This window comes from Pristiophorus japonicus, chromosome 1 (assembly GCF_044704955.1).
Source record: "Pristiophorus japonicus isolate sPriJap1 chromosome 1, sPriJap1.hap1, whole genome shotgun sequence".
NCBI classification, from domain to species: Eukaryota; Metazoa; Chordata; class Chondrichthyes; family Pristiophoridae; genus Pristiophorus; species Pristiophorus japonicus.
Genome location: NC_091977.1, coordinates 349,322,000 through 349,346,193, shown reverse-complemented (window position 1 = coordinate 349,346,193; position 24,194 = coordinate 349,322,000). Strand labels below are relative to the sequence as shown.

The window sequence follows — 24,194 nt, the reverse complement described above, 5'->3', positions numbered from 1 at the left end:
GCTCTGGAGTAGGTCCCTGATGTAGGGAAGATTTGCAAATGAGGACGACAGAATTTTGAACTATGTGAAGAAGTCATGAGAGGTAAGCATGAACAGGGATGGTAAGTGAGTGAGACAGGATGCACGCAGTGGAGTTCTGCATGAGTTGATGTTTATGTAGGGTAGAGGTCAGGAGGTCCATCAGCAATGTTCCCTCTAAGCTACGCAGCCATGGGAAAGGCCCCATGCAGGCCACTCACCGGCTTTTACATTGTAAATACCGCGCATGCACAGAAATTTAAAGGGACCGCGCATTAAAAGAAACACGCCGTAGCTCATAGGGACATTCCTTGTCAGTGGAACATTTCTGAAGGCTGGGGGCAACAAGGAAGGTTTTTGGCAGTAGAGTGTGTGAGGTGAGGATAGAGGAAGTTAATGTTGCAAAAAAAAGAATTTGCATTTATATAGTGCCTTTCACGACCTCAGAACATCCCAATTAATTTTACAGCCAAAATTACCAGTCAAATTGAGTTTTTCTTACAATATTGTACAGTCTTTTCTTGTCTGTCTGGCATGTTACTTAAACAAGCTGAGTCATTAAGCAGTTTGCTCTGCTATGTCACCCACTCTAATACTCAGGAATCTTCTATGATTCAGTGCTAAAGTACTCAATTTTTAGCCAAAAACTTGCAAAACTAAAAATATTTGTGCATTTTTTTTTTTATGATTTCGATAAAGTTTTCATATAGAAAGAACTTGCATTTATATAGTGCATTTCATGACCTCAGCTCATCTAAAACTCTGCTGTATGTATCCTGTCCCACGTTAAGTCTCTCCTGTCAATTAACCACATCTTCCCTGACCTGTATTGGCTCCAGGCCCCATTAATGCCACAAATGTAAAATTTTCAGCGCTATTTTAAATCTTTTCCTGGTCTCAACCCTCCCCATCTCTGTAATATCCCTTATAACCATCCCCACTAGCTCCCGAACACTCCATTCCTGTGACTCTAGCATCTTTTGCATCTCCCCCTCCCTTTGCCCAACCACCAACAGCCATGTGTTCAGCCGCGTCGGTTGCAATCTCTAATTCCCTCCTCAAGCCCTTCTGTCTCACCTCCTTTATCTTCTTAAAGACCCTCTTTAAAATGCACTCTTTGACAAAGCTTTTGGTCACTTTTCTTGATCGCTCTTTCTTGCAGTGACTATTTTTCTTTGCACCACTGTAAAGTGTCTTGGGTATGTTTTCTGTTAAATGCGCTATATAAATGCAAGTTGCTGTTGGTTCACTCCTTGGCAGACGAAAGGAAGAATTACCAATAGTGTGAACTTACTTCCTTTGATAAACTTTTAACTAAGCAGATTGTGGATCTTAATGAGCAGCAACAGTACATATTTTCTGTTATTATTTTACCTGCATATTTAGTGCCTTAAACACAAAGTTTAAAAAAAAATGTCCTTGGATGTGGGTGTCACTGGCAAGACCGACATTTATTGCCCATCCCTAATTACCCTCGAGAAGGTGGTGGTGAGCCATCACCTTAAACCACTGAAGTCCTTGTGGTGAGGATACTTCCACAGTGCTGTTAAGGAGGGAGTTCCAGGATGTTGACCCAGCGATGATGAAGGAATGGCGATAGATTTCCAAGTCAGGATGGTCTGTGACTTAGAGGGGAACTTGGAGGTGGTGGTGTTTCCATGCGCCTGCTTGCCATGTCCTTCTAGGTGGTAGAGGTCGCAGGTTTGGGAGATGCTGACGAAAAAGCCTTGGCAAGTTGCTGCACTGCATCTTGTAGATGGTGCACACTGCAGCCACGGTGCAATGGTGGTGGAGGGAGTGAATGTTTAAGGTGGTGGATGGAATGCCAATCAAGCGGGCTGCTTTGTCCTGGATGGTGTTGAGCTTCTTGAGTGTTGTTGAAACTGCACAAATCCAGGCAAGTGGACAGTATTCATTACAATCTTGACTTGTCCCTTGTAGATGTTGGAAAGGCTTTGGGGAGTCAGGAGGTGAGACACTCGCCGCAGAATACCCAGCCTCTGGCCTACTCTGTAGCCACAGTATGTGTGTGGCTGGTCCAGTTGAGTTTCTGGTCAATGGTGATCCCCAGTGTGTTGATGGAGGGGGATTCTGCCATTGAATGTCAAGGGGCGCTGGTTAGACTCTCTCTTGTTGGAGACAGTCATTGCCTGGTACCTGTGTGGTGTGAATGTTACTTGCAACTTATCAGCCCAAACCTGAATGTCATCTAGGTCTTGCTGCATGCAGACACAGACTGCTTCATTATATGAGGAGTTGCGAATGGAACTGAACTCTGTGCAATTATCAGTGAACATCCCCATGTCTGACCTTATGATGGAAGGCAAATAATTGATGAAGCAGCTCAAGATGGTTGGGCCGAGGACACTGCCCTGAGGACCTCCTGTAGCGATGACCTGGGGCTGCGATGATTGGCCTCCAACAAACACAACCATCTTCCTTTGTGACTCCAGCTAATGGAGAGTTTACCCTTGATTCCCATTGACTTTGATTTTACTAGAGCTCCTTGATGTCAAGGACAGTCACTCTCACCTCACCTCTGGAATTCAGCTCTTTTGTCCATGTTTGGACCAAGGCTGTAATGAGGACTGGAGCCAAGTGTTCCTGGCAGAAGCCAAACTGAGCATCGGTGAGCAGGTTATTGGTGAGTAAATGCCGCTCGATAACACTGTCAACGACACCTCCTTCACTTTGCTGATGATTGGGAGTAGACTGATGGGGCAATTAATTGGCCAGAATGAATTTGTCGTGCTTTTTGTGGACTGGACATACCTGGACAGTTTTTTACATTGTCAGGTAGATGCCAGTGTTGTAGCTGTACTGGAACAGCTTGGCTAGAGGCACGGCTTGTTCTGGAGCACAAGTCTACAGCACGACAGCCGGGATTGTTGTCAGTATCACATGGAGTGAATCGAATTGGCTGAAGACTGGTTTCTGTGATGGCGGAGACGTCAAGAGGAGATCGATATGGATCATCCACTCGGCACTTCTGGCTAAAGGTGGTTGCAAACGCTTCAGGCCTTGTCTTTTGCACTTGTGTACAAGGCTCCTCCATCATTGAGGATGGGGATGTTCATGTAGCCTCCTCCTCCAGTTAGTTGTTTAATTCATGACTGGATGTGGCAGGACTGTAGAGCTTTGATCTGATCTATTGGTTGCAGAATCGCATAACTCCGTTTATAGCATGCTGCTTCCGCTGCTTAGCATGCATGTAGTCCTGTGTTGCAGGGTCCCCTGGTTGGCACCTCATTCTTAGGTACGCCTGGTGCTGCTCCTGGCATGCTCTTTTGCATTCCTCATTGAACCAGGGTTGGTCCCGGCTTGATGGTAATGTTATAACAGGCCATGAGGTTACAGACTGTGGTGGAATACAATTCTGCTGCTGCTAATGGCCCACAACGCCTCATGAATGCCCAGTTTTGAGCTGCAAGATCCGTTCTGAATCTATCCCATTTAGCATGGTGCTAATGCCACACAACACAATGGACAGTGTCCTCAGTGTGAAGATGGAATAAGGATTGTGCGGTGGTCACTGCTGCCAATATTGTCATGGACAGATGCATCTGTGACAGGTAGATTGGTGAGGACGAGGCCAAGTAGGTTTTTCCCTCGTGTTGGTTCTTTCACCACCTGTTACAGGCCCAGTCTGGCAGTTATGTCCTTCAGGATTCGGTCAGCTCAGTCAGTAGTGGTGCTACCGAGCTACTCTTGGTGATGGACATTGAAGTACCCCACCCGGAGTAAATTCTGTGCCCTTTCCACCCTCAGAGCCTCTTCCAAGTCTTGTACAACATGGAGGAGTACTGATTCATCAGCTGAGGGAGGGAGGTAGGTGGTAATCAGCAGGAGGTTTCCTTGCCTATGCTTAACCTGAAGCCATAAGAATTTGTGGGGTTTGGAGTCAATGTTCAACTCCTAGTTACTGAATCAGCCATCCATACTAGTTCAACTGTCCTGTGCAAAACCTAAGGCATAATTATGTGAGTTGCATCCTGCCATTTCTGCCTTGCTAATCTCTCCCTTTTACAATCTTCTAATGATCCACATCTTCCACCAAGCATTTCCCTACCCTTACTCTCTTTCTTATCCTATTGCCTGTTTTTATGTAATGCGCAGTATATAAATGCCAGTTGTTCCTGTTGCATGGTACGTAACAATGGCTGCACTTTAAAGCACCTATTGAATAACTGGACAAAAAAAATTACACTTCTGATGTTCTGACACATTTAGTAGAATTCAGAGAGATAGATCAACAAGCTTACCTTGTTTGCCCCTGTGATGAACTGCTTGCTGCTGGATCTGCCAAACTGTGGGTTAAGAGCCACTATCTAAAATAAAAATGAAAACAAAATCAAACTGAGAATGGCAATAGGACTTTTTTTTTAGTTCTTTCTCAGAATGTGGGTGCCGTTGGCAAGGCCGAGATTTATTGCCTGTCCCTAGCTACCATGAGAAATTGGCAGCAGGCCACATTCTTGGACCACTGCAATCCATGTGGTGAAGGTTCTCCCACAACGCTGTTAGGTAGGGAGTTCGAGGAATGTACAAGGAATGACTCCTCCTTTGCCAGACAAAGATTGCTCCCTCCAATATATCCATAGACTCGTTTTTCCAATACCTCTCCCGAGGAGTCCTCTGTACATCCCCTCTCTCATGCTGGAGTTAATGGACTGCAATTACTGCAGAAAACACGACATGCTTCATTGCATCCACTTGGGAACATAAGGATCAATGCATCTGTGAATTTATACCGTGCGTACAGAATGTTTATGGGTTTTAATTCCCAAATTTGTTTTGTGCAGTCTCCATTGAACACTCATTTTTTTCATGACAAATTTTGAATGAGGGGCTGGTAAGAAAAGCAGTGGTGCAGAAATTGCAATCAGAGGCTTCCCGTGGGTGGATACCTCCGACCTGAAAAATATCTACGAACTTACCTAGTGGTCCGGGAGGTTCGGAGACTTGCGGTCCTGGGCCTCTACGAGAAGGCCTACGTAGAGGCCCATGTATCCCAGGGATGTCGGCACTTCACACGCGTCCCTGGGATCATGTGGGCCGGCCCAACCAAAGTAGGGGTATTCAGAGTCATACTTGTGATGAGTTCTGTGTATACAGAATCACCATAAGTATGAATGGGAATACTCCAAAATATACACATACACTTAAAATAAATTTTTAAAACATATATTTAAAATGAACCAAAATGGGATTTAATTAATTATTTAAAACAAATTTAATTAAAAAAAATTTTTTTAACATATTTTAAAGGGTCTAAAAATAAACTTACCTAATTTTACAAGTTTTTAAATGTTTAAATTATTGAAAAAAATTTACTTTTCTGACCTTTAAAAGTCCTACGCCGATAAAAGCAGGCCTTACACAGTGCATACCTAAACTCGGAACTTGTGGGGCCCCTACGGGCACGTGCACATCTCGTACACGAATTCAGGGCCACTAAAAATGCAAATCTCACTTTGTAAACCAGAACACAGAGCGACAACTTGCATATAGTTTATAAGTAATCCTCCGCACTACACACTTGCCTCATCTACCACATTTTCCGACAATGCGTGTGCTGTCAGGAGTAGGTGACTGTTATGCTGCAGGAATTGCTGCTAAATCCATGCAGCAAGCAGGTGGTTTGTGAAGCAAACTTAATCTACTTACATGACCAATTACACCTGCACAAGATATGTATATGAGCAGGGGACTTATGTTCACAGAATTTTCTGGAATTAATCACTGAATTACAACTTTTTTCTGTTACTGTACTACACAGTGGTTACAAATTAGCGCTGCTTCAATAGATTTTCAGCTTTTCACAAGGTTGAAAATCGATAAAACTCTTACTCGCCTCAGGGGTACAGCAATGAATCGTAGAATGTGGGTTCCTTTCAAGAGATTCCCAACCCAACAGCAGTGATTTGAGATTTCCAACCTCAACAGCAGTGATGTGCATACACATTACCAAGGGAGGTAAATCGGAAGCTTTAGCCAACTCGCAGCATTCACTTTAGCTGGTTAACAGATGGTGTGTGCAGTATGTGGCAGCAAGAAATGGGAATGAACGAGAAGTTTAACAGAACATTCTGGTAATGGCATTTATCTATTCAAATCTCACACAGTAACTCACTATCTGTGGCTCTTTTTAAAAGCCAAGCCATTACAAATATTAATGATTAACTAGCCAGATTTTGTTTAGAATTGCTTGATGGCAGTGTGTTGTCACAATGCCTTTTTTGGGTTTGAATTCAGCCAGACTTGTGGTACAACATGCTCACCTCCCAGCCAGCTCGAAGGGTCCTGCATGAATTGTGTTTGAGCAGTCTCAGTGCAGAGATAAGAACACAGTGGTAGTCATTTCCAGGTGATTTAGGCTGGCACTTCAGTGAATTAGTGAGGGAGAGTACTGCATTGTCAGAGTTGGCATCCCTTGGATGAGAAAAAAACCAAGGTCTCGCCTGCTAGATCAAGCAGACATTAAAACATCTTAAGAAACTATTTAAAAAAAAAAGAGTAGGGACTTCTCCAGAAGCATTCTTTCCTCAAACAACATGATGGAAAGCAGATTATCCAGTCATTTATTTCAATGTTGTTTGTGGGATCTTGCGGTGCACATAATAGTTGTTGATTCTGCCTATAAAATAACTGTGACTACAGTTCAAAAGTAATTCACTGAAACACTTTGGAATGTTTCCAAGAGGTAGGATAAGACGATATATAAATGCAAGCTTTTTATTTTTCTAATTAACAATCAAATTCAAAAGTAAAAAAGTCTGCTGGGTATGTTACACTGGTGCAGGAGACACTTTTCTGAGGTTGGTACTGAGGCATATTTCTGAGACACACTGGGCTCAAAATTGGCCCACTCATTTTTTTCGGCGCACTCACCAGAGATGTGGCGACTTTGTGGGCTGACAATGGCACCAAAAAGATGTCTCCGGATTCTGGCCGCTCTATGGCTTCTTCCATGGCTTGGCGCAGCGTGGTCTGTCGATTAGGGGGAGGAGCTAGGGCCCTGCGCGAAAAACAGTGCCGGCAGCTCTCCGCATGCGCACTGGAGCATTCGCGCATGCGCAGTAGCTCCTGACGATGATGATGATGATGCGTGCTGCAGTGTGGGATTCGATGCTTCCTGCCCCTATCCCGGGCCGAGTGGCCTGCCTTCTTCAAAAGCACTTGGTTCTTTTGTTGACTGCCTGCATTATTGCCACTTCATGTCAATATTCGACACACAACTTGAAGACATTGCCATGCAAAGGTGCAAAGGTTCAGGTAGAATTGTCTATTGTGAAATCCATCTCAAAAGTTTGATCGGAGGTGGTAGGGGGAGAATTTTGAATGCAGGGGATGGGGGAAGAGTTTTGATCATGGGGAGGGGGGGGGCGGAGCTTTGATCCGGGGGGGGGGGGGGAGGGGTGATAACTGTGTCCCAGTAATTTTAAGGAGCTTACTCAAGACTTTCCTTGAAAATACTTTCCTACATAGGAACATAAGAATTACGAGCAGCAGGTACTTGGATATTTTGAAAAAATTATGTAAATATGTTTTGTCTCTACTTCTTTTATTTTTGTAGTTTAAGCTTTATTGAATGTTTCTGTTGTATAGTAAATTAACTTTGCAAAGTTTGTCATATGATGTCCTGGATAGCTGTTTGATCCTATTCACATTCTTTAGTCAAGTCATTAGTACCTACCTGCGCTGATTTCTTAACTCTCCGCAAAAGTTTTCTGTGCAGCCACAAGTGGCCACATACGCTGGCCTAAGTTAGTTTGGAGTAACTATTAGCTGTCCAAAGTGGCCTAAATGGCCAAAACGGGCGTAGGTGGCTGGTAACGCCCCCTTTCGAATAAAAACTAAACTAAACTAAAATATTCCCAACTAACTCACTTACACTGGCACAAATTGAATGTACAAAATGAGGATTTTTTAAAGATACTCCAGAAAAATCAAGTTGCTCCAAAAATAACAGAGCAACTCCTGGGCAATGTTGAGCCCACTAAAGGGAGCTTTCTGGTGCTGGAACTTTTGCACTGATGTGCCATGGTTTCAACTGTGCATTCATTGAAAAGTGACAGTACAACACTGGAATCAAGTTCCACTCTAATTTTGGAACTCACTAAAGGAAAGTGGTGAGGGGATCCACCAGCGGTGTCATTTCATGCTGCTTAGGTTTGGCACCTCGTGCAGTATAAATCTAGTACAATGAGAAGCTGGATCCACTGGATCCTCTGGGAACTTTACAAACTTACAGTGGACTCTTTTTCAATCTTTTGAAAAAGTGGGCACGTCTGCTCTTTCAAAACACAAAACATTTTCAATGGGACTCTTGGCCCAGATGTGAGCACATATAGGCAACGGGGTGTGATTCAAAGCCACAGGAAGCTGACAAAATAACACTGGCCTTACCAGCTGTGTTTCACATTCTGCAGCTGTTGATCTCAAGAGCACTGGGCCAGTGCAAGCACTGCCTTTATTTACATCTAATTCAGGGATGTACCGGGCCTGATGAGACTTGATACTGTCATTGAAACCTCAGGATATTCCACTGCGAATGAAATACTTTTGAAGTGTAGTCACTGTTGTAATGTAGTAAATGTAGTAGCCAATTTACGCACAGCAAGGTCCCACAAACATTAGTGAGAAGGTTGGCATGCAGGTACAGCAGGCGGTTAAGAAAGCAAATGGCATGTTGGCCTTCATAACGAGGAGATTTGAGTACAGGGGCAGGGAGGTGTTGCTACAGTTGTACAGGGCCTTGGTGAGGCCACACCTGGAGTATTGTGTACAGTTTTGGTCTCCTAACTTGAGGAAGGACATTCTTGTTATTGAGGGAGTGCAGCGAAGATTCACCAGACTGATTCCAGGGATGGTGGGACTGACCTAGCAAGAATGACTGGATCAACTGGACTTGTATTCACTGGAGTTCAGAAGAATGAGAGGGGACCTCATAGAAATGTTTAAAATTCTGACGGGTTTAGACAGGTTAGATGCAGGAAGAATGTTCCCAATGTTGGGGAAGTCCAGAACCAGGGGTCACAGTCTAAGGATAAGGGGTAAGCCATTTAGGACCGAGATGAGGAGAAACTTCTTCACCCAGAGAGTGGTGAACCTGTGGAATTCTCTACCACAGAAAGTAGTTGAGGCCAATTCTCTAAATATATTCAAAAGGGAGTTAGATGAAGTCCTTACTACTAGGGGGATCAAGGGGTATGGCGAGAAAGCAGGAAGGGGGTACTGAAGTTGCATGTTCAGCCATGAACTCATTGAATGGCGGTGCAGGCTAGAAGGGCTGAATGGCCTACTCCTGCACCTATTTTCTATGTTTCTATGTTTTTATGATGGCCAGATAATCTGTTTTCAGTAATGATGGTTGAGGGAAAAATATTGGCCAGCACACTGGGGAGAACTCCCCCGCTCTTCTTCAAATAGTGCCATGGGATCTTTTACGTCCACCTGAGAGACTGGAGCACAAAATCTAGGTTGTGTCTTCAATGCAATACTGAGGGAGCAGTCTTTTATATTAGTTGTTAAATCAAGGCCCCGTCTGCCCTCTCAGTTAATGTAAAAGTTTCTACAGCACTATTTGAAGAAGAGCAGGCGAGTTCTCCCAGTGTCCTGCACAATATTTATCTCTGAATCAACATTGTTAAAAAATAGATTCTCTAGTTATTTATCTCATTGCTGCTTGTGGGACATAGCTGTGTGCAAATTGGCTGCCATGCTTCAAAAGGACTAAATTGGCAGTAAAGTGCTCTGGGATAGCCTGAGGTTGTGAAAGGCGGTATATAAAATGCAAGTTCCTTCTTTCTTACTGTGCTGAACAGTCAGAGGGAATTGCACTATCATTGGTTGATAACATTACCACACAGGGCTTCATCTCCCTTAGGTTGAGGAACCTCTCAAAACCAGTTCCCCCAGTGAGATCACCACTTGGAGAATCATTCAAAACAAAAACAAAGGGATATTAAACAAAAGTCTTTGGAGTGCTTTGCTTTTCAAAAGGACAAGTGATACACAAAATCCTATCTACTTACTAAACTTGGTTCTAACACAGTAATTTTGAAGTCACAAACCCCCAATAGTAGAAATAGCCATCTGTAGATGTAATGTTTAACATTTGTAAGAATTCAACAGGAACGCTCTTAAGTGAAGTATAGACATAGCCATCGATTATTTATAAAAGAGTAATTCAAGGATAAGAAATATCTTCATGCTGAATTTGTTGTGAATCGATTGCAGATTTTGCAATTGCCATGGTAAATGGTGAAATTCAAACAAGTAAGGCAGCCATTCATCTTCAATTTAAAAGGAAAACTCCCACTATGAAAAGGAATGGTCCCATGGTGGGGGAAGATCATGATTTCAAACTTGATGTCAGTTCACCACAAGATTAAAGAGCTCATTTTGCAAGGCTCCCCAGCCGGTATGGAGCCAAGCTAGACGTGAGTACAGGTTGGAGATAGGATGATAACTCTGATTCTTCAAGTGCTCGCTGCAAGCGAGACTGCGTGTTGGCAGTGGAATTGTGCAACATTTCCCCGTGGTTATTGAGAAGAGAATGAACTGTCAAATTTGGACAGATACTCAGCAATGTAACACAATGTAACCAAAAATATGGTGATCAGTGTGAATTCTTTTGATAAACCAAGAGAAGGACAGATAAGGGAAGCCATTCGGCCCATTCAAGCTCATTCTTCCACAGAAATGTGTGTTTTCTCCCATCACAATACTCAATTTGAAAAATATCTCAGTATTTGCCTCAACAACCCTCGCCAGAGACCATTCCAGAGATTGATCACTGTGATCGTATTTATTTTATTCGTTCCTGGGATGTGGGCGTTGCTGGCAAGGCCAGCATTTATTGCCCATCCCTAATTGCCCTTTGAGAAGATGGTAGTGAGCCGCCTTCTTGAACCGCTGTAGTCCTTGTGGTTCTCACACAGTGCGGTTAGGGAAGGAGTTCCAGGAATTTGACCCAACGACGATGAAGGAGTGGTGCTATATTTCAAGTCAGGATGGTGTGCGACTTGGAGGGGAGCGTGCGGGTGGTGATGTTCCCATGCACCTGCTGCCTTTGTCCTTCTAGGTGGTAGAGGTCGCGAGTTTAGGAGGTGCTGCTGAAGAAGACTTGGTGAGTTGCTGCAGTGCATCTTGTAGACAGTACACACTGCAGCCACGGTGCGCCGGTGGTGGAGGGAGTGAATGTTTGGTGGTGGATGGGGTCCCAATCAAGTGGGCTGCTTTGTCCTGGATGGTATCGAGCTTCTTGAGTGTTGTTGGATTTGCACCCATCCAGGCAAGTGGAGAGTGTTCCATCACAATCCTGACTTGTGCCTTGTAGATAGTGGAAAGGCTTTGGTGGGTCAGGAGGTGAGACACTCGCCGCAGAATACCCAGCCTCTGACATTATTTATGTGGCTGGTCCAGTTAAATTTATGGTCAATGATAACCCCCAGGATGTTGACGGTGGGAATTCGGCGATGGTAATGCTGTTGAATGTCAAGGGGCGGTGGTTAGATTCTCGCTTGTTGGAGATAGTCATTGCCTGGCACTTGTGTGGCGCGAATGTTACTTGCCACTTATCAGCCCAAGCCTGAATGTTGTCCAGGTCTTGCTGCATGTGGGCTTGGACTGCTTCATTATTTGGAGGAGTTGCAAATGGCACTGAACACTGTGTCACCGTATATCCCCACTTCTGACCTTATGATGGAGGGAAGGTCATTGATGAAGCAGCTGAAGATGATTGGGCCGAGGACACTGCCCCTGGGGCTGTGATTATTGACCTCCAATCACCACAACCATCTTCCTTTGTGCTAGGTATGACTCCAGCCAGTGGAGAGTTTTCCCCCTGAGGTCTGGAGCAAAGTGGTCTTGGTGGAACCCAAACTGAGCACCAGTGAGCAGGTTATTGGTGAGTAAGTGCCGCTTACTCACCTTCCATCACTTTGCTGATGATTGAGAATAGACTGATGGGGCAGTAACTGATCGGATTGGATTTGTCCGCTTTTTATGGACAGGACATACCTGGGCCGTTTTCCACATTGTCAGATAGATGCCAGTGTTGTAGCTGTATTGCATAAATATTGGGTAGTTTTCATACTCGCAAAGGGTAGAAATGACAGAGACAGCAGTAGAGAAGAGCAGTTAAGACCATTTGAATTTAAGTCCAAGAGTGTTAGGGATAGACTGAATGAACTGCAGTTATTCTACTTGAAGCAAAGATTGTTAAGAGTGATACAATTTAATAATTCTAAGTGATGAGAGGAACAAACCAGAAATGAGTGAATCCGTCATACTGGAGATATCCCATAGATCAGGTACAACAGTGAAATTTGGCAGAAAAAGGTCTAATGAGAAAAAGTACAAAGTATTTAATTTTTTCTCAGACTAGTTGAAGTGGTATATAATTGCCATCTGTGTGCTTGCATCGGGTCCACAAGAACTCAATTTGATAAAGGTAGGCAACTGACAATTAGGAATTATTGGCCTGGATTTTGCATTAATAATGGTGAGGCTAACAGCGCTTACTGTTATTGTGGAGAAAATTGAACAGCAACTTCTGCCGTCCGCACATGCACATTTAAACACGGAAATTCGAATGTTACAGAGATACCTCATTCCTCCACGGAGTGCGCTGTAGCAGTCCTCGCTGATAGACTCGGCATTGAATAACATGCAATGGTGTGATCTTGGGGTACTTGCTCACTAGTTCCCCATTAAAAAATTTAGGACTGCTGCATTCAGGAGTAAGTGATTTTTAAAGATGTGATAATTGATAATTATTGCCAAACAATCTCTCTGACCCTGAAAATTTAATTTTACATTTGTGGAGTCTCATTCCCTCAGAAGTTAATTAGTGTTGGAGACTTAATTTTTTTTTTACTATTTCTGTGACTCTTTTATGTCTCTCTCTTAATCTCATTTGTCTTTTCCAATATTTATTTCACTTTCCGTACATGATTTAAATCTAATTTATACTTCCTGCTTCATACATCCTGGTTAGATTCTGTGTGTCTCAGTGAGGATTCTTCTATCTGATTGGTTGAAGAGCCTCACTATTTCTTTGTCTGCTCACAGATGCCCTGTAGAAGGCAACGCACCGGATCAGATGCCCGATTAGAGCAAGTCTGCGCTCTAAAACCCACAAAAACTTTATGGGCAGCTGTCGACGAGGTGAACGATGAGCCCCAGTCCTTCGCCGATGACAGCAAACTCCAAGCCATTGAGTTTATAATGAGCTGCATTTTGAATACTACATTTGGTTCTAGTTATCGAGACAAAAGGGAAACACTGAGGCACTATAGCAAGTGTTTTAGAGGGAACAGCCATGAAACTGATTCCTGCTCTCAGAGAACTGAGTCATGAGAAAAGGTTAGAAAAACTTTGAAACTTCAGCCTTGGAAAGAGGTGATGGAGGGACAGGACCTTAAAAGGTCATTACAATACTAAGTAGAACAGAAAAGGTTGTCCCCAAGTTACTATTTCAAGTTATATCATGACTAAACATGGGTAAAAACTGTTAAAAGAAAAGTTTGGGACTGATGTCAGGAAGCACTTCTATACACAGAGTTATCAATACCCAAAAGGGTCTCCAGGAAGGTGAATGGAGGCATAAATTCCAGTTAGATGCTGTGATGGAAGAAGTCACAGATTACTATAGAAAGGATGATCTAGATGGGCCAAATGGTCTCCCGTCTGTGTCATTCACATGGATCACCAACAGTTTAACCCATTTATTAACGTGGAATTATTTGCCACCAAATATTTTAAAAAGCAGTTTCGCCTGTGTGATTATTTATAATGTATTTGGATAAGAACAGGCCATTAGTCCCATATGCATTGGTGCATTTTTTTGGTGGCCTCATCCCCTTTCTTTCCCTCCACCCCACGCTCAACCCCACTCCTCCATCCCATTTCCTGGGAGAGGCAATGACACAGAGACTTATAGCCAGTTCAAGATTCCTGTCAAAAATTCTTCTCCGACCCCTCAAAGGCAATGATTCCAGAAGGCCCCAAACCTGTTAGTGATTACCCAAAGTCTTGCCTTACTTCTGCAATAATCACATCATATTTCAAAAACACTGTTGTGAAGGAGTCAATCCTCGCTACCATCTCCAGAATCCTGCTCCACAGTCGATCACCTTCTGAGAAAAGAAAAACTTCCGCACATACAATCTCACACCCGACTCCTCAACTTCCTCAACAAGATTGCCCCTATTTCTATCTGACTCCATCAACTGACACAACCGATCTATTTGCACATTGTCTATGACTTCAAAACCCCTCCAAGTCTACAATTCTCCAGCAATAACTAGAGCTGTAGATAGGGCATTCAACTAAAAAAGGGGAGGGGGGGGGGGGGGTTTCAGTTGAGGGGAAATTTAGAAATCTAAAGTGAAAAGTCAAGGAAATACTGATTTGGAAAAAGATAAGCAGAGTCTGACAGGAAATGACAGAGTTTAAAGGTAATTGTACATCAGCGAATAAGGTTACAGCAGGGAATTATGTTTAAAAAACAAATAAAATGAAAGGCTCTTTATCTGAATGCATGAAGCATTCGCAACAAGATAGATGAATTAGTGGCACAAATAGATAAATGGGTTTGATCGAATAGCCATTACAGAGATATGATTGCAAGGTGACCAAGGTTGGAAACTAAATATTCTAGGGAACCTGATGTTTTGAAAAGACAATAGAATGGGAAAACGAGGGGAGGTAGCCCTGATAAAGGATGACATGAGGACCACAGTGAGAGGATCTTGGCTCAGAATATCAGGAAGTAGAATCAGTATGGGTGGAGATAATGAATAACAAGGGGCAGAAAACACTGGTGGGAGTAATTGATAGTCCCCAAACAGTAGCTATAAACATTGGACAGAGCATTAATCAAGAAATAATAGCTTGTAACAAAGGTAATGCAATAATGGTGGATGACTTTAATCTTCTTATAGATTGGACAAATCAAAATGGCAAAGATAGTTTGGAGTACGAGTTCATGGAATGCATTCGAGATACTTTCCGAGAACAATACGTCGTGGAACAGGCTATTTAGACCTTGTATTGTACCCCTTGGGGAAGAGTGATCATAATATGATAGAACTTCACATTAAGTTTGAGAGTGACATACTTAAGTCCGAAACTAGAGTTTTAAACTTAAATAAAGCCAATTGCGTAGGTATGAGGGGCAAGTTGGCAAAGGAAGTGAAAATAGATTAAAAGGTATGACAGTAGATAAGCTGTGGCAAATGTTTAAAGAAATATTCCAAAATCCTCCATTGAGAAATAAAAACTCCACGGGAAACTAGGTAAGTTAAGGATGTGTTACATTAAAGGAGAGACTTATAATGTTGCAAAGATTAGTAGTAAGCCTGAGGTTTGGGAAACCTTTAGAAACCAGCAAAGGATGACCAAAAAATTGATAAAAAGGGAGAAAATAGAATACGAGTGTAAACTAGTAAGATATATAAAAACAGATTGTAAGAGCTTCTACGAGTATGTAAAAAGGAAGAGTGTAGCAAAAGAGATTGGAAAACCATAAATGTAACATCCCTATTCAAGAAAGGAGCGAGACAGAAAGCAGGAAACAATGGACTCAAGTTTCAGCTCAAGTTGCTCCTTTTTTTTGGAGCAACTAGTTTAGAATGGAGTATCCTAGAAATTGCAATTCTCGGCATTTAGTTTGCTCCAATTCTAGTGAGTTAGAACAGTTTCGTTTTAGAAGTCTTTTTTCAAAAGGGGCGTTACCAGCCACTTACGCCTGTTTTGCAAGTTTAGGCAGCGAAAACTTACTCCAAACTAACTTAGAATGGAGTAAGTGTAGATTTTTGTACGCTCAGAAAAACCTTGCGTACACTTTATAAATTAGGCGCAGGGAGCGAGAGAGGGGCGGGGGGAGGGGAAAAGATAAGTTTACAAGCATTAAACACTTCACTTTTACAAATAAAGAGCCATCATCAATAATAAATGATCAATAAATCAATCAAAAAAAATGAAAACATTAAAAATTAAAAAAATAATAAAAAAATCAATCAATAAATAAAAAATTAAAAGTTCCTATTCACCTACTGCAGCACCGGGAGCCCTCCAACAGCCTGTTGGAGATGCCGGTCAGGCGGGCCCTGCCACCAATGAGGACGCCGAGGACTTCGGGTGGGGCCCGCCACCAGCAGATGCCAGACCGCCGCCCAGGACTTCGGGCGGGCCCCACCGCCGACAAGGATGCCACTTCGGGTGGGGCACGCTCCCAGCAGATGCCGGACTGCCGCCCAGGACTTCGGGTGGGGCCCGCCCCCAGCAAGGTTCCTGGCGGGCGGGCCCCGCCGCTGAGGAGTTCGGGCGGGGCCTGCCCCCAGGAGATGCTGGGCGGGCTGCCGCGGAAGAGGAAAGGGCTGTCAGGCCACTCAGCCCGGGATGGGGTGACATCCCTTCAGCCAGGGATAGGGTCGTCGCCCGGAGACAGGACATGCTGGGAGGGCCAGGAGCTACTGCGCACACACGCAGCTGCACTGTTTTTGGCGCAGGGCTGTAGCTCTGCCCCCAGCAGCTCCTGCTGCGCCACGCCGAGCTGGAAACAGGCCTACAGATATCAGAGAATCGCGAGGTAAGTATTCGGCGCAATTTCTGTTCTACAAATTAGGCAGGCCTCTCCAATGGGCGCTGTTCTAGCGGGGGTCCGGAACTTGAGCCCTATAGACCAGTTAGCTAACATCTGTCATTGGGAAAATGCTGGAGTCCATTATTAAAGGAAGTAGTAAGCAGGGCATTTGGAAAATCATAATACAATCAGAGTCAGCATGGTTTTATAAAATGGAAATCGTGTTTGACAAATTTGAGGATGTAAAGAGCGGGATAGATACAGGGGAACCAGTAGATGTACTGTATTTGGATTTCCAGAAGGCATTCGATAAGGTGCCACATAAAAGGTTGCTGCACAACAGCTCACGGGGTTGGGGATAATATATTAGCATGGATAGAGGATTGGCTAACTAACAGAAAAGGGAGAGTCGGGATAAATCGGTCATTTTCAGGTTGGCAAACTGTAACTAGTGGGGTACCAAGGGATCAGTGCTGGGGCCTCAATTATTTACAATCTATATTAATGACTTGGATGAAGGGATCGAGTATACTGTAGCTAAATCTGCTGATGATACAAAGATAGCTAGGAAAGCAAGTTATGAGGAGGACACAAAGAATCTGCAAAGGGATATAGATAGGTTAAGTGAGTGGGCAAAAATTTGGCGGATGGAGTATAATGTGGGAAAATGTGACGTTATCCATTTTGATAGGAAGAATAAAAAAGCAAATTATCTAAATGGAGACTGTAAAATGCTGCAGTACAGAGGGATCTGGGGGTCCTTGTACATGAAACACAAAAAGTTAGATGCATGTACAGAAAGTAATTAGGAAGGCAAATGTTGCCCTTTATTGCAAGGGGGATGGAGTATAAAAGAAGAGAAGCACTGCTTCAAATTGTACAGGGTATTGGTGAGACCACATCTGGAGTACTGCATACAGTTTTGGTCTTATTTAAGAAGGGATATACTTGCATTGGAAACAGTTCAGAGAAGGTTTACTCGGTTGATTCCTGAGATGAAGGGATTGTCTTATGAAGAAAGGTTGAGCAGGTTGGGCCTCTACTCATTGGAGTTTAGAAGAATGAGAGGTGATCTTATTGAAACATATAAGATTCTGAGGGGGCTTGACAGAGTGGATGCAGAGAGGATGTTTCCCTCGTGGGGGAATCTAGAACTAGGGGGCATAGTTTCAGAATAAGGGGTCGCCTATTTAAAATGGAGACAAGGAGGAATTCTTCTCTCAGAGGGTCGTGAATCTTTTGGAATTCTCAACCCCAGGGAGCTGTGAAGGCTGGGTCATTGAATATATTTAAGGTAGAGATACAGATTTTTGAACTAGAGAGGAGTCAAGGGTTATGGGGAAGAGTGCAGGAAAGTGGAGTTGAGGTCAACATCAGATCAGCCATGGTCTTACTGAATTGCAGGCTCGAGGGGCTAAATGGCCTATTCCTGCTTCTATTTCTTATGTTCTTAAAAGTAAGCATTGGGACCTTAGAGGCTGAGACAGGGGAAATAATAATGGGGAAAAAGGAAATGGCAGAGACTTTAAACAAATATTTTGCATCTGTCTTCACAGTAGAAGAAACAAAAACCACACTAAAAATAGTGGGGAGCCAAGGGGCTGATCAGTCACAAACTTAAAGTAATTAATATCAGTAGAGAGAAAGTACTTGAGAAACAAATGGGGGTGGATTTTCTGTTCCTTTGTGTTTCATTTTTCGCCCCAGAGGGGCGGCAATGAGGTCTTCTGGGTGGCCACTCAGTCTCTAGTGCCCCGTGGGGGTTTTCGGGGCTGGTTTTGCGGCACCGCCCGGAGGTGCTGTGCCGGTGTGCAAAGCCCCTGGTTGCGACACTTAGCGTGCTCTGCAGTGACTGCCTGGGAAAACGGGCAGTCCAATCTATACCAACTGCAGAGAGACAAGTAATGCCATCCTAAGGTAAGTGTGATTGTTTTTTCTTTTAATTTTTTTTGCGATTTATGTTGTAGTGGCGTAGGCTATGTATTGGAAGTGTTTGTGAGGTTATTTTTTCTCCCCCGGTGTATTTCGTAGTGCTCCCAGGCCGGCTCTTTAGCTCGGGATTTTCCCATGCTAACGCCTCCCTTAGCGCTTGTCCCAGACTCAGGGCCCAGCTGCCCAATTTTGATGACTGAAATGCAAACTGTTCCCGGGCGCAAACTTTACTGCCCCAAATCATCAAAGCCGAAATCCAGCACACAGGACAAAAAGCCGACAAATCCCCTGGACCTGATGGCTTACATCCTCGGGTTTTAAAAGAGGTGGCTGCAGAGATAGTGGATGCATTGGTTGTGATCTTCCAAAATTCCCTAGATTCTATGGTCCCACCAGACTGGAAGGTAGCAAATGTAATACCGCTATTCAAGAAAGGAGGGAAGAGAGAAAACAGGTAACTACAGGCCAGTTAGATGGACATCAGTCATCTGGAAAATGCTGGAATGCATTATTAAGGAAGTGGAATAGGGCAATAGAAAATAATGGGGCAGAAATACCTCTCGAGGACATCCTGCGGGCAAAGCACTAAATAAGACATAAAATGCGCACTTACCTGAAGCTGCTGCGCCCACTCAACATCCCGATCCACAGACTCCCTTCTCCCTGCGCGTCGCAGCGTGTGCTCGTAGGAATGTGTGCAGGAGTCACGTGGGCCTGGACATCCAATCACAGGTAAGTATTTTCTCATTCATTGTAATAGGAGATTCATAAGTTACGAATCTCCTATTACAATGAATGAGAAAAACCCCAAAATGCACAAACACTACATAAAACATTTAAAAAAACAACTCTCACAATACACTAATAGAAATTAGAGTTATTATACATGTTTTTTAAAGAAAAAAAATTGTCCATTTTTTTTTTTAAACGTTCAGGTTAGGGTTTAAAATAACATTACCTGAGTGGGCAGAGTTTTAACATAAATATGTTTTTAACATTTTTATTTTAATCATGTTTTTTTAATAGGTTTTTAAACTTTTACGCCTGTAAAAGTAGGTTATGCGCCTTCTTTTTCAGGCGCAAGATTTTTGAGGACATTTGCCGGGCAAGATGTGCGTAAATCCGGCACTCTTACCCGTACAACTGTCCTCGCTCCAGAGATGTCTACGATCTATCAAGTTCCAGCTTAACAGATCGGAAAAGCCGGTTTTCAGCACATGCACATTGCACGCTGAAAACCAGCTTTTCCGATGCCTTCCCGGGTCCGTAGAAATTTCGTACGGGCCCAGGACATTGAAATTTCTACCCCTATAATATGATTCGGCCGAGTTAACGCGGTTTTATGAAAAGGAAATCGTGTTTGACAAACTTAGCTTTTTTTGAGGATGGAACTAGCAGAGTAGATAAAGAGAAAACAGTGGATTTAATATATCGATTTCCAAAAGGCATTCGATAAGGTGCCATATAAAACATTGTTATGCAAGATAAGGGCTCATGGGGTTGGGGGTACTATATTAGCATGCATAGAGGATTGGTTAATGGACAGAAAACAGAGAGTAGGGATAAATAGGTCATTTTCAGGTTGGCAGGCTGTAACTAGTGGGGTGTCACAAGGATCAGTGCTTGGGCCTCAGCTATTTACAATTCATATTAATGACTTAGATGAAGGGAACGAGTGTAATGTATCCAAGTTTGCTGATGGTACAACACTTGTTGGGAATGTAAGTTGTGAGGAGGATGCAAAGAGGCTTCAAGGGGATATAGACAGGCTAAGTGATTGGGCAAGGACATGGCAAATGGAATATAATGTGGAGAAATATGAAGTTAACCACATTGGCAGGAAAAATAGAAAAGCAGATTATTTTTAAATGGTGAGAGATTGGGAAATGTTGGTGTTCAGAGGGACCTGGGTGTCCTTGTACAAGAATCATTGAAAGTTAACATGCAGGTACAGCAAGCAATTAAGAAAGCAAATGGTATTTTGGTCTTTATTACAAGAGGATTTGAGTACAAGAGTAAAGACGTCTTGCTGCAATTATATAAGACCCTGGTGAGACCACACCTGGAGTATTGTGTTTTGGTCCCCTTACCTAAGGAAGGTTATATTTGCCATAGAGGGAGTGCAATGAAGGTTTACCAGACTGACTCCTGGGATGGGGGGATTATCCAATGAGGAGAGATTGAGTATTCTAGGCTATATTCTCTAGAGTTTAGAAGAATGAGAGGTGATCTCATTGAAACATACAAAATTCTTACAGGGCTTGACGGGGAGATGCAGGGAGGATGTTTCCCCTGGCTGGGGAGTCCAGAACCAGGGGTCACAGTCTCAGGATAAGGGGTCGGCCATTTAGAACTGAGATGAGGAGAAACTTCTTCATTCAGAGGGCGATGAATCTTTGGAATTTTCTACCCCAAGCAGCTGTCCGGGCTCAGTCTTTAAGTATATTCAAGACAGAGATCGATAGATTTTTGGATATTAAGGGAATCAAGGGATATGGGGATAGAGCAGGAAAGAGGAGTTGAGGTAGAAGATCAGCCATGATCTCATTGAATGGCAGAGCAGGCTCGAAGGACCGAATGGCCTACTCCTGCTCCTAATTCTTATGTTCTCTTAAAAGCACTTCATGATCAGGTAAAGCAAGGCATGGCGCAACACTCGAAGAGAAAGGGCAAAACGTTTTTCAGATGCGGCACTGGAGGCTTTGGTCCTAGGGGCCCAACGATGATGGGACGTCCTATACCCACATGGGGGCAAGAGGCCTTCAAGGTTGAACAGAGGAGGGATCGGGAAAAAAATCAATAGCTCAAACCATCTTGCGACGGATCCAGTACCGCCAAATGTTTAATGACCTCACACGGCTGGTCAAGGTGAGTGGCAGCTTCAGCAAATGTCATATACCATCTGCACCACAAGCCTCATACACTGCTCTTTGCACCACACTCAGCTACCAACAATCTCTAGCTATCACCACTCATACCTCACAATCACAGCTTCACTTCACCCTCACACACATGTCACTGCTGCTATACTCTCACCGACATTTCACACCTTGCACACGCTATTCAACCATGGAAGGCACATCACCCAAACACATTGCACCACACTGACTGACACACTTCCCTTTCTCTTGCAGGCAAAGGTGGCTCATAATCGCAGAGAGCAACAGCTGACGGGACGCGGCCAGGCGAGGGTTCAGAACCTAACTGACCTGGAGGAATCAGTGTTCCAAATTATTGGAGGGGCTGTGACCGAGTCCGCGGTGAGCGGAGTTGAAAGCATTGCTGATGATGGTATGCTCATTCCTAATCCTACTTCTCTCATCCCACAATCTCTTCTCATTTACAAGTTGCTGATGGTGTATGCATGGATATCTTGCTTTCCCCCTCCCGTCAGCACAACCTGACCCTTGTGCCTTTCTGCTTTCAGATACGCTGCAATTGCAACTTGGCCAGCCTGTCCCTGAACTTGAGGAAGAGACTGAAGGAGGAGTTGAAGACGACACATCAGCACTGCATCTGACACTCGCAGGCACCAGCTCAGAAAATGGTACAGCGCAGACTTTAGAGGTAGCACAAAGGTGGGATCTGCACATGGTGAGGCACGGGGCACGAGTGGGCTGCAGCCAGCCTAGGGGAAAAGGATAGCTTGGGTGGCAGCTCCCCGGAGGGAGAGTTTGCACACAAGTTCTTTAAAAAAAAAAAAAATTCATTCATGGGATGTGGGCATCGCTGGCAAGGCACGCATTTATTGCCCATCCCAAAATGCCCTGGAGAAGATGGTGGTGAGCCGCTTTCTTGAACCGCTGCAGTCAGTGTGGTGAAGGTACTCCCATAGTGCTTTTAAGGAGGGAGCTCCAAGATTTTGACCCAGCGATGATGAAGGAATGGCGATATATTTCCAAGTCAGGATGATGTGCGAGATGAAGGTGTTCCGATGCGCCTGCTGTCCTTGTCCTTCTAGGTGGTAGAGGCCATGGGTTTGGGAGGTGCTGCCGAAGAAGCCTTGGTGAGTTGTTGCAGTGCATCTTATAGATGGTACACACTGCAGCCACGGTGTGCCGGTGGTGGAGGGAGTGAATATTTAAGGTGGTGGATGGGATGCCAATCAAGTGGGCTACTTTGTCCTGGATGGTGTCGAGCTGCTTGAGTGTTGTTGGATCTACACTCATCCAGACAAGTGGAGAGTATTCCATCACACTCCTGACTTGTGCCTTGTAGATGGCACAGACTGCTTCATCTTCAGAGGAGTTGCGAATGGCACTGAACACTCTGCTGTCATCAGGGAACATCCCCACTTCTGGCCTTATGATGGAGGGGAAAGTCATTGATGAAGCAGCTGAAGATGGTTGGGTTTAGGATACTGCCCTGAGGAACTGCTGCAGCGATATCCTGGGGCTGTGATGAATGACCTCCAATCACCACAATCATCTTCCTTTGTGCTAGGTATGACTCCAGCCAGTGGAGAGTTTTCCCCGATTCCCATTGTCCTCAGTTTTACTCGGGCTTCTTGATGCCACTCGGTCAAATGCTGCCTTGATGTCAAGGGCAGTCGCTCTCACCAGTGGCCTGCTCTTTGTGGACAGGATATACCTGGGCAGTTTTCCACATTGTCGGATTGATGCTGGAGTGTTGTTAGAGGTGCGGCTAGTTATGGAACACAAGTCTTCAACACGACAGCCGGGATGTTATTGGGGCCTTTGTAGTATTCAGTGCGCTCAGCCGTTTCTAGATATCACGTGGAGTGAATCAAATTGGCTGAAGACTGGCTTCTGTGATGGTGGGGACCTCAGAAGGAGGCCGATATGGAACATCCACTTGGCACTTCTGGCTCAAGATGGTTGCAAACGCTTCAGCCTTGTCACATGCTAGGCTCTGCCATTATTGAGGATGGGGATATTCATGGAGTCTCCTCCTCCAGGTAGTTGTTTAATGGTTCACCACCATTCACGATTGGATGTGGCAGGACTGCAGAGCTTTGATCTGATCCGTTGATTACGGGATCGCTTAGCCCTGTCTATGGCATGCTGCTTCCGCTTTTTAGCATGCATGTATAGTCCTGTGTTGCAGCTTCCCCAGGTTAGGTAACCCTGTGATTGCACTGGAAAGGGTGCAGAGAAGATTTACAAGAATGTTGCCTGGACTGGAGAATTTTTGCTATGAGGAAAAATTGGAGATGCTGGGTCTGTTTTCTTTGAAACAGGGGAGGCAAAGGGGAGACCTGATTGAGCTATATAAAATTATGAGGGGCCTGGATAGAGTGGATAGGAAGGACCTGGTTCCCTTGGCAAAGGGGTCAACAACCAGGGGACATAGATTTAAAGTAATTGTGGGGGGAGGTTTAGAGGGGAAATTTCTTCACCCAGAGGGTAATGGGGGTCTGGAACTCACTGCCTGAAAGGGTGGTAGAGGCAGAAACCCTCACCACATTTAAAAAATACTTGGATGTGCACTTAAAGTGCTGTAACCTACATGGCTACGGATCAAGAGCTGGAAAGTGGGATTAAGCTGGAAAGCTCTTGATCGGCTGGCGCGAACATGATGGGCCAAAATGGCCGCCTTCTGTGCTGTAAATTTCTATGATTCTATGGTGCTGCTCCTGGCATGCTCTTCTGCACTCCTCATTGAACCAGGGTTGGTACCCTGGCTT

General features: G+C 44.2%; 1 protein-coding gene across 4 annotated transcripts in view; it reads right to left on the bottom strand.

The window, feature by feature from the left end:
- Positions 1–24,194, bottom strand: part of vps41 (VPS41 subunit of HOPS complex) — a 297,897-nt gene that overhangs the window by 142,972 nt on the left and 130,731 nt on the right. For all 4 annotated transcript variants that reach the window (XM_070890345.1, XM_070890351.1, XM_070890353.1 and 1 more), the window contains one exon: positions 4,281–4,346. In XM_070890345.1, coding sequence (XP_070746446.1) covers positions 4,281–4,346 — 66 coding nt within the window. The remainder of the gene's footprint in view (positions 1–4,280; positions 4,347–24,194) is intronic.